General features: G+C 36.7%; 1 protein-coding gene across 1 annotated transcript; it reads left to right on the top strand.

Annotated features, from left to right (window-relative positions):
- Nucleotides 1–10,497: 10,497 nt before the first annotated feature.
- On the top strand, nucleotides 10,498–11,421 carry LOC102837466 (olfactory receptor 4C5-like). Its single transcript, XM_006865143.1, has one exon. The coding sequence runs from the start codon at nucleotides 10,498–10,500 to the stop codon at nucleotides 11,419–11,421; it is 924 nt and encodes a 307-aa protein (XP_006865205.1).
- Nucleotides 11,422–18,001: the final 6,580 nt, after the last annotated feature.

Below are 18,001 nucleotides of genomic sequence, written 5' to 3'. Positions count from 1 at the left end.
ATCTCTTTTAGCCAGAGCCATCTAGACAAGATGAAAACTATTCAGTTGGGACTCTATCTTCTCCTGCACACTGTTAAACTAAACTCCCTCTTGAAAACTTGTAAACCAGGCATTTCATGCCATGATTATCCCCCTCACTTTAGGTAGCCAATTTCTAAATTGCCCATCCTTATCTACCCTGTATACAGAGGGAATAGGATTGACACTTGATGTGAAGACTCCTCTCTCTGTTACAGACCTGAGTTATCTTTATGATCATTAGAAAGTTTAGATCTGTTGTTGGACCTATTATCAATCCAGCTCATTAAGGGTTTCCCTCATCTACTATGTCCTATATTAAATATGGAATTTGAAAAAGAAAATAAAAACAGTTGCCATGGAATCAATCACAACTCATGATAACCCCAATGCATTTCAAAGTAGAATGGTACAAAGGGTTTTCAATAACTGTGACCATTTTGGAGTGGATCACCAAGGCTTTCTTTTGTGGTGCCTCTGGATTGATTAAAACAGTTACTCAGCCTTTTGGTTAGTAGCTGAAAGGCTACAGCCCGGATGCATACCACTGTCATTTCTAACAATAAAATCATATTTTGTAACTACTAATACTTTTTCTTTGTTATAGCATTCCCACTGTAACCACCTGTAATTTTCAATGCATCTTGAGTGAATGTTTGATCAATTTCAGAATGTGTAACTTGGTAGAAAACTTTCATTTATTTTTGGTTTTAGTGGTAGATGAGTAATTTGAATAACAGTTGTATTAACAAATCTTTTTTTGGGGGAGGCAAATGGGTATTATTTTATTATCAATAGCATTGTACTTGAGAATAGATCTTGAAAAAATAATTGACAATGAATGTGACATAATTTCTCTTCAATTTGTCACATCAGCATAGTAAATTATATGAGTGTCTGATTCAAAATGGCCACTATTAATCCAACACAGCTCAACAATACCCAGGATATTGATCTTTTTGCATTTTGTTTGTTTGTTTGTTTTCCAACTTCCAATTTCCCCATAGTCTACGTAATACAGTCCATGTTCTGATTACGAATGAATGTTTGCAGCTGTTTCTTCTTTATTTGAGTCAAGCAACTTCAGCAGTTTTTCCCCAGTTGCATTTTGAGTGCTTTCCAACACATATTCTAATACTAAATAAAACAATGTTCCACTGCTGTCAGTTTTGTTGTTGTTGTTATGTGCCATCGAGTCGGTTCCGACCCATAGTGACCCTGAAAATCTTTACGGGAGTAGAAAGCCTCATCTTTCTCCCGAGGAGCAGCTGGTAGTTTCGAACCACTGACGTTAAGGTTCGCAGCCCGAACATTGGCTATTTTCAGAAATGGGCTGCTTCTTCCTTCTTCTTATAATAGGAAGAAAGAAGAGTCAATAAAATAGAGACCATCAAAGAGTATTTCTCTCAAACTCAAGCCTTCTCACATAAAATTGTATATAAAATCCCTTTACTTTTATGCCTTCTAAAACATAAACAAGGGCTGCTATTTGATCTTGATATCTACAAACATACTCCACATACAACTGCCTTCTCAAAAACTTTTACTCCAGTAATTATTTTTTTTATCATTATGTTTGAGCTGAAGTTCCACTCTTACTTAATCCAAGACCAAAATAAATAATAAAAAAAAACAATGCTTCCATTTCCAATCTCAGAAACCACTCAATTCCATTCTTAGTTTACACTCAACCTCAGTCATACTCTGCCTTTTTCCACCCAAGTTATATTCATTTATTTCCCTTTCCAATATATTTCTGCCTATATTTTTAACTTGTGTGTGTGTCCCTCTCCTCTCTTCTAGCTTCTTACCTGTGGAATTTAATCTTGAACAGCTTCCTCCTACCTTAAAAATAATTCACCCTCTCTCCCATGTTTCCCTTCATTGCCTAATTTGATCCTCGTAATAGCCCCATGAGGTAATATTGGTATCTCTATTTTATAAAAGAAGAATTTGAAGCACAGGAAACATGAGTAAGTTGCCCAAAATTATGCAGCTTGTCCAAAACTCATTCAATGAAAACCAATATTATAGCAGCAGTGGAAATGAGTGTACTACAAACATTTCTCTTGATTTAATTCAGAAAATATTTTCCAAATATTGCCTATGCATAATGCACTAGCAGGATGATTTAATATACTATTAGAATTCATCCTAATAACCCTATCTTATTTAAGACTATTTAACAAAACACAATAAGTTAAATAACATGAATAAAGTATTGTTATTAGCAAGTAGAATTCAAAATAATAACCAAATTCATATCTTTGTTGTATTATTTTTCTAGGGACCTACTAGATCCCATTAATGTATAGGATGTCCCTGGTTCTAAGAATGGACTTCTCCTAAGTCTTCCCTTCTATTCCAAGATATCCGGATTTACAAATAAAAACTGTCTAGATTGGGTTTAGGCAGATATCCAGGATTGGGACAAAGGTAGGAAAAATAGATGGGAGATGTTCTTTCTTCTCAGTGCTTACCTTTCCTGGTTAGTTGCTGTCCTGAGGCTATGGTCCTAGGAGTTTCTCCTGCCTTCTACTGACAATAGAGCCATAACTCACAAAACAACCAGGAGCTCAGATGAGAGATCAAGTCCCCTCAATAATCCTCATGAGGCACACCACATAACATGTGTCTGAGCATGTATAACATAATAATTAGATCTCAGGCTTAGAAATCAAATCATTTTATATTTAAATCTGAGTCCTTCCAATTATTTGATTTTGCACATTGACCAAATGATGCTCAAAGTGAGCATTGATTTCCTTCTACACAAAATGGAAATATCAAAATTGCATTATGAAGACTAAGTGAAAATCCAATGACATACCACACTTAGCAGAGTGACTGATAAAAACATGCTCATTAGCTGTTAGTTCTCATTTATCTGCATGTACTTTATGTTCTACAACACTTTCAAGGAGTTTCAATTTCAGCCATTTTTTTTAGGGCAGAGAAGATCAAACACTCATAGAAGGATATCAGAATTATAATGAATTGTAATATTCACTATTTCAAAATTTGACCTTTCTTTTCTAATTTCTGTTTTTGTCCAGAATGCCACCAACCCTAAGAGAAAAGAAGACAGGCTCCATATCTGAGTTTTTGTAGAGATCTAGGTTGGATACACCATAATCTCTGATTTTATTTACAAAAGATGACAGCAGACAACAGCAAAACTTTTCCCTTTGATAGATATCATTCTAATATTTTACATGTATTATGTCAAATATCCCCTGCAACAGGTACCATTATCATCCACTTTTTACAGATGTGGGAATCGAAGCATAAAGAGGTTGATGAACTTGCCCAAGTTTGTATAGTTAGGAAATACAAGAGACAGTATTAGGATACAAGCTTTACTATTTTCCAAAGTTCTAGTTCATAAGCATGATTCAGATTTTTAATATTAGAAAGCAATTTCTCTATCCTACATAAGTCTATATTCAGGGCAGCAAAAATAGGATAGCCATTCTAGATTGACCTAGATGTTTTCACATATTATCTTGCTCAGTCCTTCCTATGACTCTGAAACTGATATTTTTAGGATTGGTTAATAGGCTGTAACTGGATCTGCTCTCATAACTAGAATATTCTGTGGCTTTTCTCCCAGATGTGAAGGAAGCCATAGACAACCTGCTAAGCCAAAAAATCTGGCTCTCCCTTCCATTTGGTCACATATGCCAGAGTCACAGGAAAGAACAGAATGAATTGATTTGCTTGCCATTTTGGCTGAAGCTGCTAATTCTAATCCTCTGGGAAGTAAGAGGTCAGAGCACACATTACTACTTGCCCTTGAGTAATAGCTGCTTAAGTATTTCCCCACACTGTAGTATACAACACGGTGATAAAGATGGGGCTCATAAATCTGGATGACCATACAAGCATAACCAGCCTTGGATAATAGATTCTGTTTGGTTCTGCATTTATAGCCCATTTGAGTCCAAACGCCCTGAAAACAAAGCAACTATCTCTATGACTAGCATTACCTTTTTTTAAAAAACTGATTAAAAGAGCTGATGTCAGACACCTGCTACTAAAAGGCAAGTTTCATTTGTTGCTGAATTCATGATACTTACAATCCCTTATTTCTCTTTAGCATAGTTTATGGTTTTCTGGGCTTTTAAATCATGTGACAGCTCAGCTCAAGTGACTTTTAGGATTTGTTTTTTTTTTGATCACAAAGAAAACAAGACCAGAAAATATGCAGTAAGGAGGTTAAAGAGAGATGTCTTTCAGTGGTTACATTTATTCCTATCTCTCTCCTTTGAAGCCTAAAGCTCTAGGAATTTTCTGATGAAATAAAAGTATTTTCTGAATTGGGAAGCTATGCTCTACAATTAGGATGGTGTGAGGCTGTAGAGCAAAAATAAACTCATCCCATGAACTCAGTTTTAATTAGGAAGTCTCTCTTAGCATTCATTTTTAAATCACTAACTGAAGAAACAAAATATTAGATTATAGCTAAAATGGATGAGTCTGCAAAGCAGCAGGTCATAATATATTATTAATTGCTAACTCATTGCAAAATGTTCTCTGCATTTAAGATGCTTCATCACAGAATGAACCTGTTCCTTTTAACCAAAATGTACTTATAGGAGTGGTACAACCAGTGACTGCCTTGTTAGTATCTTTCTCTCAAAACCGTTACACATTAGTTCTTGGATATAAAAGTGAATTTGATTTAAACACTATTACATATTTTCTAAATAATGACCAGCTTACCCAGTCTATTCAAAAAAGCATTCACTCAATTAGTTATATACCAAGACCTGATATTAAAAAATTAAAATTGATTTTATTAAATCAGTTAACTGTTGGAAAAGTAATATATTACCTTTGTAGAAAATGGAAAAAATTATCTTTAATCACATAACTCAGATAAGTCTTTACTGTACTTTTTCATATACTTTTATGTATGTAATTAAGACCATTCATATTATAGCATGTATGTAATTTTATATCTTGCATTTTCTACTCAAAATATTTCTACATCATTAAGTTTTCTTAAAATCACTCAAATATCCACTTGATTAATATTTAACTAGTGCACACCATAATATGTACTTACAAAATAAGTACATTTTACATAGATATTTGTATTATTTTCCATTTTCACTTTCACAAAAAAAAAGTTGTGAAAAACAAACTGTGTGTATAATTTTTGTGCATATTTCTTTATCTAGAATAGATTTCTAAGAATAAAGAGTCTTGGACCAAGAGACTTGACAAATTATAAAGTCCTTAGCATATAAAATCAATTTGTTTTCCAGAATATGTTCTATGAATACATACACAAGAGCACTGCATAGCATAACTGTCGTCAATATTTGACAATTTGATATTTTTTAAAAAAGATGCTTCATTAGTTTTTCATTGCATTGTTTTATGACTTATAGGAGAGAGGATTTTTTACATGTTTAATTTTTTCAATAGTTTTTGTTCTTGTTATACTGATGTGAGTAGACTTTTCTTTATCTGTGAGTGTTGTTTTTAAAATAACAGTTCGTTATCACAGTTGTTACAAGTAGTTTTCTATTTTGAAATCCATGTTTCTATGTAGGATAATCCATCACCTTTGTCCTGTGTTTTACATCACTGCATTCATCCAGAAATCAGATATTTATCTTTCACTTTGCTCTTCTGTTCATGAACATATTTTGCTTTATTTTAAGCCTCTAATATAGGAAATTCTTATTTTGCTTCTTTTCTTCCTTTTCCTATTCTTTTTGTTTAAGGCATGAAGAGAGGACTTACACTGTTTTGCAAAATGTAATAAATTAATTTAGGAAAAGCTCCATTTAGCTACACATAATTTTCTTTTGATAGTCTAAAAATTAATGTTCTTTTGATATTTGACTATACTTAATTACTTTTTAAAAAAATTCTTTATTGTAAATTAGGTGAAAGTTTACAGAGCAGATCAGTTTTCCATTCAACAATTCATTCACATTTTGTTCCTTATCATTGACTGCAATACCCACAATGTAATATTACTTACTCCACTTCCTCCCTATGTGTCTGTTTCCATTCATTTCTTCCTTAACTTTCTAAGCATTGTTTTCTGATATCAAATGGTTGCTTACGTTAAGATGTACATAGGTATCTGGTGTTATTGTTCCCTTTATAAATTTGTCCACTGTTTGGCTGTGAATTGAGTCAAGGATGTAAGTTCATTTCCAGACCTGAAAGGTGACTAGGGGCCATAACCTCAAAGGTTCCACCAGTCTGATCAGTAAGGCTGATCTTTCTTATGACTTTGAGCTTTGTTCCACATTTTGCTCCCATTCTACCCAGCACTTCATTCTTAATGAGCTTAACTGTGTTCATCTGTTTTCTTAGAATTCTTAAATGCCAACAGTCTTTGGAATTTATTTATCAGGTATGTTTGCTATTATATGACATGTTCATTTTGCATTCAAATTATTTTTCCTAATATAACTGGGTTTTTTATAGTTAATAGCAAATGTTTCAAGGATAACATTTTTATGTCATTTTCCCATTTTTGTTCTCTAATTCCTAATTAAGAAGTGAATGGAAAGCACATATAACATCACATTCACTGTCTGTTCTTGTTAGGTGCTGTGGAGTTGGCTCCAACTCATTTATAGTAACCTTATGCTCAATATAACAAAAACTGCCGGGGCCTGAGTCATCCTCACAATTACTGAACCCATTGCTGCTGCCACTGTGTCAGTCCATCAGGTAAGGGATCTGACTCTTTTTCAAGGATCCTCAATTTTCCCCAACCATAATGTCCTCCTCCAAGGATTAATCTCTCCGGATATGTCTGAAGTATGAGAGACAAAATCTCAACATCCTGGCTCCTAAGGAGCATTCTGCCCATACTTTTTCCAAAATTTGCTTGTTCTTTTGGCAGTCCATGGTACTTTCAATAGTCCCCTCCAACACAATGATTCAAATGCATCAATTCTTCTATGGCCTTCCTTATTCATTGTCCAACGTTGAAGCTGTTGGAAATACCATAACGTGGGTCAGGCACTCCTTAGTCCTCAAACTGATGTCTTTCCTCTTGAACACTTTAAAGGGGTCTTGGGCAGCAGATTTTACTTCTTTACTTCTGCAAAATGAAGTCTTCGACAACTTCATTTTTTTTTCATTTATGATTGTATTTATGAGTCCATTTGTGAGGATTTTTGTTTTCTTTATATTGAGGTGCAATCCAAACTGAAGGCTGTGGTCTTTGATCTTCATCAATAAATATTTTAAGTCCTCTTCACTGTCAGCATGCAATATTGTATCATCTGCATATTGCAGGTTATTATGAGTCTTCTTCCAATCTGATGGTTGAAAGAAGACTCATATAATTCAATTACTCAGATTATTTGTGCAGCATAAAAATTGAATAAATATGACAGAACACAGTCCTGACACATACATCTCCTCATTTCAAACCAATCAGTATCTCCTTGTTCTGTTCGAAAAACTGCCTCTTGGTCTCTGTACAGCTTCCTAATGAACACAATTAAGTGTTCTGGAATATCCATTCTTCACAATGTAATCCATTGCTTGTCCACTCATTTGAAAGCCTTTGAATAGTCAATAAAGCCAATCTGACATCAGCGATGATATGCCTAGTCACACATCCTCATATGAATCTTTCTTGAATTTCTGGTTGTTCCCTGTTAATGTACTATTGTTGTTGTTAAGTGCTATTGAGTCAGTTCTGACCCATAGCCGTTGGTGAGCTTGAACCGCTGACCCTGAGGTTGAAACCAACTTTGCAGTCTGGCACATTAACCCATAGCGCCAAACCAGTATTGTTGTATCCATTTTTAAATTATCTTTAGCAAAATTTGACTTGCATTTTATATTAATTTTTTTTTATCATTTCTGTGTTCCATTATGTCACCTCTCTTTGGAATGGGCACAAATATGGATCTTTTCCAATCATTTGCCTAGGTAGTTGTCTTTTAAATTTCTTGGAATATATGAATGAGTGACACCAGTGCTGACTTTGTTGAAATTTTTCAATTTGTATTCCGCCAAATCCTAGAGCTTTTTTTTTTTTTTTTACCAAAACCTTGAACGCATCTTGGACTTCCTCCTTCAGTACCATCAGTTTTTTATCATATACTACCTCTTAAAATAGTTGAACATTAACAATGTCTTTTAGGTACAGTGACTCTTTCCATCTTCTTTTGATGTTTTCTGTATCAGTCAATATTTTTTCTCGTGCAGTCCTTCAATATTTCAAGTCGAGGTTTGAATTTTTCTTCAGTTCTTTCCATTGATAACTGCTGAGCATGTTCTTCCATTTTGATTTTCTAATTCCAGGACTTTGCACATATCATTATAATACTTTATTATGTCTTATCGAGCTGTTCTTTGAAAGATTCTGTTTAGTTCTTTGACTTCTTCATTTCTTCCATTCACTTCAGCATTTCTACGCTGGCGAGCATGTTTCAGAGTCTCCTCTGACATTCATTTTGTTCTTTTCTTTCTTTCCTGTCTTTTTAATGATCCTTTTCTTTCTTCCTGTATGATGATGTTCTTGATGTCATCCCACAGCTCTTCTGGTCATTGGTCATTAATATTTAATGCAAAAATCTGTTCTTGAGATGTTCTCTAAACCTGGTGGGATCTATTCAGTATCATATTTTGACTCTAGTGAATTTGTTTTAGCTTTCTTCAGCTTCATCCTGAACTTGTATATGCACAATTGGTGGACTGCTCCTCATTTGCCCCTGGCCTTGATTTGGCTAATGATATTGAGCTTTTTTCCACCATCTCTTTCCACAGATGTAGTCAATTTTATTTCTGTGAATTCATTTTGATTCACCAATTTGAAGCCAGGTTACATATGAATCTTTATATGTGGGCCTTTGTCTTACTGAGCCATAACGTTTCCATACGTATACAAACAATTGCTAGTGAGTTGATTGCAATAAAATGGGGGAAATAACAAAAAGCATGAAGTAATTGAAGAATATCATTATCACTTATGTCAAAGTTTATATCCTAAAGGAAAAAAAAAAAATATATATATATATATATATATATAGCTTCCACACATTTCAAATTGTCTGATTATTTTGGGGTCTCCTGAATAGGTAGAAATAAATGGTAAGGGTTAGTGTTAGGACCATGACTATGTCTTGCTAGGACTAGCACATAATTTTTATACTAGGATTAGGGTTAAGACTAGGATTGGTGTTAGGGCTGAGAGTTGGGCTAGGACTAGACGTGAGACTTGATTTCATTGTTAGGGTCACAGTTTGGTTTATTTTTATTTGCTTTATTATATCTTTAAATCTATTTGATTTCCTCTTCATTTGGAAGAGAACCCCCTATGGTATAAGCTCAAAAATCTAACTGCCACAGTGTGCCCTACTATAATCTCAAACATTTATTTAATTCAACTGGTTCTGAAATATAACTAAATATTCCCTTATTTCAAATAGAACCCAAGTGGTGCTTTGTATTAATATCGTAACAAGTTAAAAATAACAAGATTAACAAACTCAACCACTTCACCTCATCAGAATGAGTGATTAAAAAAGGAACTGGCCAAGAGGACTCTTATGAATTCAAACCTCTGCTCCTCTTTATGGTTCATCTTTTTATTCCTGTTTTACGGTGGGAGAAACTACATACCAGTGATTTGGAGAGGATCTGCCAACTTACAGTTACAGACAGGTGCTGTGCCTATTAACTGTTATAAACTACATTTGCAAATGAGTGTATGTGTGTCTGTGTATATTAGTGTGTGATTGACCATGAAAGTGTATATATTTGCATGAGTTTGTATGTGAGTGTGCAGGAATGTATGTCTGTGAGTGTGGATATGTGCAAGTGTGTGTGAGTAGATGTGAGTTTGTGTGGGGGGGTGGATGTAAGTGTACTGGTGAGTGTGTGTACAAGTGATTGGATTTATGTGTATATGTGAGTTTGTGAGTGTTTGTGAGTGTGCATGTGTGTATGCAGAAGAGGGCTATATGTGCATTGTCGTTGTTAAGTGCTGTCAAGTCAGTTCCAACTCATAGCAACCCCGTATAGGGTTTCCAAGGAGCGACTGGTGAGTTTGAACCACGGAACTTGCGGTTCAAATGACTTTGCAGTCCAGCACATTAACCCGCAGTGCCACACCAGGATTCCAAATGTCCATTATGTGATCTAAACATAATTGAACTGGGTTTCTCTACTCAGGGCTACAATTAGCCTGAATATTGAAAACATGAAATTCTGATAAATTATTTGCTTAATCAAAATTTACCTGTCAACGTTGCAGTCGCAGTTGTATTGTTGTTAAGTGCTATGGAGTTGGTCCCGATGCATCGTGACCCTGTAATAGGATTTCCAAGGCTTTAAATCTTCGCTGGAACATTAAGCCTCATCTTTCTCCTGCTGAACAGCAGGCAGGCTTGAACTGCAGAACTTATGGTTCACAGTCCAATGCTTACATAAAATCACTGTACATTTACAGATAGTTCAAAATCCAAATGCCATACTGGATCCATGGGGCAAGTACACAACGTGACAGAATTCATCCTGCTTGGCCTGACACAGAACTCAGTTGTTCAGAAAATTTTGTTTGTGGTGTTTATAATCATCTACCTGTTCACTTTAGCAGGCAACCTACTCATCGTAGTAACCATCACCACCAGTCAAGCCCTAAGCTCCCCCATGTATTTTTTTCTGTCCTTCCTATCCTTTGTAGATTGCATCTTCACTTCTACAATGGCCCCTGAAATGATGATTAACTTACTAACTAAAAAGAAAACCATCTCTTACACTGGGTGCATGACTCAGCTCTTTGCAGAGCATTTCTTTGGAGGAGTGGAAATCATCCTACTGACGGTGATGGCCTATGACCGCTATGTGGCCATCTGCAAACCCCTACACTACATGAGCACAATGAACGGGCGGGTATGTGGCCTCCTGGTGACCCTGGCCTGGTCTGGAGGATTTCTTCATGGTCTAGTTCAAGTTCTTTTTATGGTCTGGTTACCCTTTTGTGGCCCAAATGTTATTGATCATTTCATTTGCGATCTTTTCCCTTTGTTGAAACTCACCTGCACTGACACATACATATTTGGACTCTTTGTTGCTGCCAACAGTGGGCTGATGTGTGTACTCATTTTCTCTATTATTATCACCTCCTATGTCCTCATCCTTTGCTCCCTAAGAACTCACAGCTCTGAAGGACAGAAAAAGGCTCTTTCCACCTGTACCTCCCATGTTACTGTAGTCATCTTATTCTTTGTACCCTGTATATTTGTGTACCTTCGGCCCATGATCACTTTCCCCATTGATAAAGCAGTGGCTGTGTTTTACACTATGGTCACTCCCATGTTAAATCCTTTAATCTACACCCTGAGAAATGCAGAGGTAAAAAATGCAATGAGGAAGCTCTGGAGTCACAGGGTGATCATAAGGTAAAATTAATGCAAATAGAAAAAATAAAAACAAAATCTAATCAGATTTAAACACAAGTGTGACTAATGAATAGGACAGTGGTCTTCAAGTTGTGGTATGTGATTTCCTCTTTTTAAAAATGTAAGGATTTGATTAAATGACTCAAATATCTTCCAATTAAAAGCTTCTTTACATTTACAAATTCCTGGTCAAAGGGATATTGCTTACTGACATAAAAATGTTTCAGTGTATTAGAAATCCTTAGCATTTTGTATTTAGTAGAGCAACTCTGCAAAATCTCAGGTATAGATTACATAACCAACAGGTCAGGTTAAAAAACCCACTGCCATTGAGTCAATTCCAACTTTAAGTGAGCCTACATAGGGTTTTCAAGACTGCAAATATCTAGCAGAACATACAGTCTCATTATTCTCCCTTTGAACAGATGTGAGATTTAAATTAGGACCTCCAGTTTCAGCCCAACATCTAGTCCACAGTGCCACCAGGACTCCAAATAGGCCAGGTGTTTAAAATATTTAAGCAAAAGTTCCCATTGGTAAGTATTTTGTGGGAAATGCATAGGTTCATTCCCAACTACTAAAGTTAAGGTAGATTCAAGATTTTAAGACAACAGAATCAACCAAATTTGAATGGTTTTTGAGTAATGTGAGAGGCTCATTAATGCAAGACTCTTTCAAAGTTAATGTTATTATGTTGCACAACTCCAACTCCGGTGGGGGGGGGGGGGGGGTACCATTTACATTACAATCAGGCTCTGTTCAGAATAATTATTTTTTTCTTCCTAAAGCCAAGGAGGGATATAAAATTCTTTTAGGTACAATCACAGAACAACCTTACATGTGATAGTCTCTGGTAGAAGATATCTGTAGAGCACATTTTCTGTCAAACACAAACTATCAAACACTTCACCTCCAAAATAAGCTTTATTGCATGGATTTGTCCCTTAACTAGTAGGAGCTAAATTATCTGGTACAAAAGAGAGAACATTGATGATATCTGAGTAGTCAAGGCAGAAAACCCACACATAAAAATTTGAAAGGGAAACTGTGGACCGATTGTAGACTAATGACAAGCAGAGTCATTTAGAGACATCAACACCTAAAATCCAATTGTACGTGAAAAATCCAGGTAAAATAAGTGGATGTAGATCGGGTCAAGAAAAAATTCTTCCAGATCTTAGTGCTTTGTGTTTATCTACTTAAAAACTGATTTAACTCAAATGACTCCATAATCTGCTTATGTTGTTTTGTTGTTTTGTTGTTGTTGTTGTTGTTGTTATTTTCAGATGACATTGAGTCAGCACTAATTCCTGTGGGTCTTAATGCATGACAGTACAAAATGGTCTGCTCCTGAGTTATGTTTATGATTGTCGGTGCATTTTTGCAGCTATTGTCAATCCATCTCATTAAAGGTTCCCCCATTTTCACAGACTCTCTCTATATTTTGTGTGAAACATACAATAAATGTAACCACTTTCCATAGAGTCAATTCCAACTAATGGTGGCACCATGTGCTTCACAGGAGAAGTGTGCAATGTGTTTTCAATGAGTATTGCCTTTCAGAAGCAGTTTAACAGGTCTTTCTTCCAAGGTGCCTCTGAATGGAGCAGCTAACAATCTATCTAACTCAGAACTCCTAAAGATGAATATTCAATCATTTAATAAACTATTCATTTCAAACTTGGAGATCAGTTTTCCTCAGTTGTAGCCAACCTATTTGCCGATCACAAGTATCCATGTGTCCCTACCATCTTTTCTAATCCACTTATGTCTAAGTTGGATCATGTGTTTATCTTACAGAATGTGTGTTACATTTAGGATGAAACATTTAGGAGCCAATGTGCAACTCTTCCAGGGTCTGGCCTCGGCAAGGGGGTGGGTACCCAAAGATGGGGTGTCCGGCGATGATGGCGTGCGAGAGAGAGATAGAGAAAAATCAGACACAAAGAAGACAGAGAAAACAGATACAAAGAAGACAGACACACAGGCTTGATGCAAGCTGCCAGACAGACTCCTCAGTGGCTGACATTTTCCCTTCTTGGACTAACTCTAGGTGGGATGTCTGGAGAGGCGAGAGAGAAAAGAAACACTCGGTGACCAGAGTAGATGCAAAACCAGCAGACAGCCTCTTCATACCCTGCAAGCACTAATGTCCGCAGACTTAAGTCCGTGTCCGTTTTTTATGTCCTCTCTTTCAGGGAGGGATCTTTACAGAAGAAGAATGGTATTATTCAGACAAGACAATCTTTAAAATAAATTAAGCCAGTAAACCTTACTTAAACCAATATTCCTTTCTTCCTTACTGGATTTAACCTTCACTTGGATCAAACTGATTGAACCCAGGGTGGTCCGAGGGCGTTGTCCCCATTGTCCTTAATCCCGTATTCCCAGAATTTACCACTCCACCCCAAGTGAATATACCCCGGGCAGTTCCTCTCCAGAGCCTCCCTGCTTAATCCCAGTAAACCTGTCCTTGTTCGTCCTCTGAGGAAGTTTTACTGCCTTGGTTCTAGGGGGAAAATCTTGACCTTAAAAACTTAGGGAAATATTGCATTTCTCTGTGGACATCCAGGGCTCATGTTTGGAATTAAATAAATATAACTGAACACTAAGATGAAAAACAATTTGCTATTAACTGCCAAGTGGCTAGATCTGTTACACTCAGGCGTATAGGGCCTCGAACCTCTGCACGGCCTGCAACACAACTCTCCAGCTTTCTTTTCCCTGATGCAACACACTGAGATGGCAGATCTACATAGAGAAACCAACCTGGATTACTGAGTTAAGACATACAGTCAGCTGCTCTAGAGATTACTAAAGCTTCAATGGTGGTGGTGGTGGTTCAAAATCATAACAACCCTGTATAGGTTTTCCAAGGCTGTAACTTTCACAGGAGCAGAAAGCCTCATCTTTCTCCAGTGGAGAGACTGGTAGATTCAAACTTCTGACCTCACTGTTAGCAGTCTAATGCATAACCCACTATGCTACCTGGACTCCTTAAAGCTGCAGTACAGAAACAAAATTGTATGTATTAAGCCACTGAGATTTCAGGATTCATTTGTCACCATGTCAAACCTCAGTTTATCTTGACTAATACATTAACTTTATCTTTTAAAAAATAAATAAATAAATAAAGACTAGAGCAGGCTACAGTAGGTCTGGCAATTATTTTAGCTCTCAAATTGTATGGTGGTGGTTGTGTGCTGTGGAGTCAGTCCTGGCTATGAAACCAGGGCTCCTTCTCAAATTGTATAGGATAGACAAACAGAAAGCCAAACAAAGTCCAAATGGAGCTTTTTGTTTGTTTGTTTCATTGTAACATATTACATTAAATTAGTTATTCAAATCATAAATTTATACAGTTATTTTTCTCTTCCCTTTACCCACAAGGCAATAGTGAAGAAAATTATGCAATAAGAAGCTACAGCAGGACATTGGCTACCCAAAATGGGGGGCAGGGGGCTACAAAGGCAAGAAGTGACTGGCTTACAAGCTTTCAAGAGGGAACCTAGATCCAGATAGCCTGGAGGAAGGTAGAATCTCCACTGAGTAGTATATAACCTGTCTGGTTGGGGCTGATGAAATGTAATGCAGATAGGTTTCTTGTGATACAATAGTGAATAATTGTTATCAAGACTGATTGTGAGGGTTGGAAATGTAAAGGTAGACATTTTATAGCAAAGAGGGGAGTGATTAACATTTCAGTCTAGGAGCGGAGGTCCCTGGGACCATTAAGGGAGAAGAGCAGAGAGCGGGACCCTACCCAGAGAAGCAGTGATGCCTGAGATAGAGGCAGATATGATGATGTGAAGAGATGGAGCATCTGGGGACATTAGATGCAGAGAGGGAGAGGAGCTGTGTGCTGAAGACCAGGGTGCAGGCTTGTAGTGTATACCCTTTGGTTGGTTGATGATGCATGGAGGGGATTGTAACCATGGCAATGAAACGATAAACAATAGAATGAATGTAAAGCTAATGTTCTCCCATGTAAACTATCACATAATTCACAATAAAACATTTAAAAAGAAAAAGAAAATAGCTACAGCGTGCCAAAAAAAAAAAAAAATCATGAACTCTAATTTGAAGATCTCATGCTTCTTGAGCAAATTTCCTGACTGTTATAGACAGTTTCCTCCACTACACATTCTTTTTCTACATAAGTTCCAATTTTTACCAATTCCTTACAATCCCTTCCTCACAAATTTTCCATTTATATCAAGAGAAGCATTTACTTTCTGTTTGTCATAATAATGTGTTGTTAGGTGCCATCATGTCAGTTAGTACTTATAACAACCGTGTGTACTAGAGAATGAAACACTGATTTGTCCTGTACCATTCTCATAGGCATTGCTGTGTGTGAGCCCTTTGTTAAAGCCACTGTGTTAGTCCATCATATCAATTCTTCTTTTTCTCTGACCCTCGGCTTTGCCAAGAATGATGTTCATTCCCAGGCACTAGTCCCTCTGGATAATGTATCCAAATTATATGAGATCTTGTGTCCCTATCTTTGCTTCTAAATAGTATTCTGACTGTACTTCTTGTACTGACATATTTATTTGCTAATCTGGAAGCCCATAATATATTCACTATTCATTGCCAACACTACATTGCAGATGTATCAATTCTGCTTCTTTCTTATTAATTGTCCAGTTTCTGCATGCATATTGTTGTTGTTGTTGTTGTCAGGTGCCATCGAGTCGGAACCAACTCATAGTGACCCCATGCACAGCAGAACGAAACAACGTCCGATCCTGGGCCAACCTCACTACCGCTGCCACACTTGAGTCCATCAATCATGCCACCTGGCCAATCCATCTCGTTAGGGGTCTTCCTCTTGCATATTAGGCAACTGAAAAAAACATGACTTAGCACTCAAAGTGACATCTTTATTTTTTCACACTTTAAAGAGGTTTTTTGCAGCAAATCTGCCCAATTCAATACATAGTTTAATTTCTTGACTGCACTTCCTATGGGCGCAGATTGCAGATCCAAATAAAACGAAATCCTTGACAATTTCAATCTTTTATCCATTTATCATAATGTTGTTTAGTGGTTCAGTTGTGAGGATCTCATTTTCTTTACAAAAATGTATATTGTTTGGATTTGGTAAGAGGGGAGTTAGAATTTCCCCCAGGGAAATAGGCTCTTGTTAAGCCTTTGCAGAGTATGGGGTCTTAGGTGGAATTTTGAACCCCACCTAGAAACTTCTAACTTGAGACATTCCCACTTGAAAAGACATGCAGACTAACTGCAAGAACATTCTTATTGAAAAAAAAAAGACTTTCAGAAAAAGCAGATGGTTTGGCTGTTTGAATTTCAAGTAAGCTGTTTGCTTTGGAGGCATCAAGACAAGAAGAGTCAGTCTATCAGGGAAAACCATCTATAAGGGGTTCAAGCAGTCTGGTATGCTCACTATTGACCACGTGGATCTACTTGTCAGTAGAAGTGGGGAAATGCAGCGATGAAGACACAGGCTGAGTTTGGCCATTCTTTTATTGACACTCCACTTCTGTTAACCTTTATGGGAGAAAGAAAAGAAGAAGGGCTAGCTGGTCTGAAGCTTAGGGAGATGTGGGAATTCCTAATCCCATAGACACTGACCTAGCCTCTGGAGGCTAGGGCTGAGAGTGAAGCAGCTAGCTGGTCTGAAGTGCAGGGAGGTGTGTGTGAACTCCTAAACTTGCAGCTAGTACTCATTTGAACTAGCTTGGATGGCTAGCTAACCTGAACTTGAACAGATAAAGATGTTTAATACTGTGAGCAAGTGTAAGTTGCTACAACTTGATGTACTGGATTTTTTCTATGGATGCACCTGCTCAAAATTCTAACTGTAATGGAAGCATTCTTCACATCAAGAAACAAGCTTGTTTCCTCAGTGTACTGGGTTTCCAAGCTTTCATGAGTCTGCTTAATTTTAGAAATGAGGGAGGTAAGGTAGAATCCCCACTGAATGGTTTTCCTCTTTTCCATATGAATCTGGTGAAAGATGGGGGATGATGGTGATAGGATATTATGATTCAATTGTGATTAATTGTTAGCAGAATTAATTGTGATTTTCACAACTGTAATTGTAGAATATGTGTAATTAAAAGTGGGGGTAGGTAATCATTGATTTTAGGAACAGATGACCCCAGTACCATCAAGAAATAAGAGTACGAGTGGAGTGTGAGATCCCTACCCAGAAAAGTTATGATAGCAGAGGTGGTGGCAAGAAGATACAGAGTAACTGCGGGCTCTAGGCTCATGGACTAAGACTGTGCACCTGCGGGCAAGAGGCTGGCTTGCAGAATGTGCCCTTTGGACATTTAAATAAACATATTTGTTGTTTTGTATGTGTACATTAAATATTATTATTTTATTCATTTGTGAAATATAAGATGTAAAAGAGAAGCCACAGGGAGGAAGTAGGATAACTGTTGTTGAAGGGAGGGTATTGTAATCATTGAGATAAAACAAAATGTGTAATTTATTGAATGTAAAACTGATGATGTCAGAAGAGACTCTGAAACTTGCTCTCCAGTGTAGAGATGCTAAAGCAAATGGAAGAAATGAGAAGGTCCAAGAGCTGAACAGAAAATTTCAAA

Source organism: Chrysochloris asiatica, unplaced genomic scaffold (assembly GCF_000296735.1).
Source record: "Chrysochloris asiatica unplaced genomic scaffold, ChrAsi1.0 scaffold00075, whole genome shotgun sequence".
NCBI classification, from domain to species: domain Eukaryota; kingdom Metazoa; phylum Chordata; class Mammalia; order Afrosoricida; family Chrysochloridae; genus Chrysochloris; species Chrysochloris asiatica.
Note: the sequence above shows the minus strand (reverse complement) of the source record. Positions and strands in the feature narration are given on the sequence as shown.

Excerpts from the sequence above, each read along its gene's own strand:
- LOC102837466 (XM_006865143.1), top strand. The coding sequence starts at position 10,498 with ATGGGGCAAGTACACAACGTGACAGAATTCATCCTGCTTGGCCTGACA.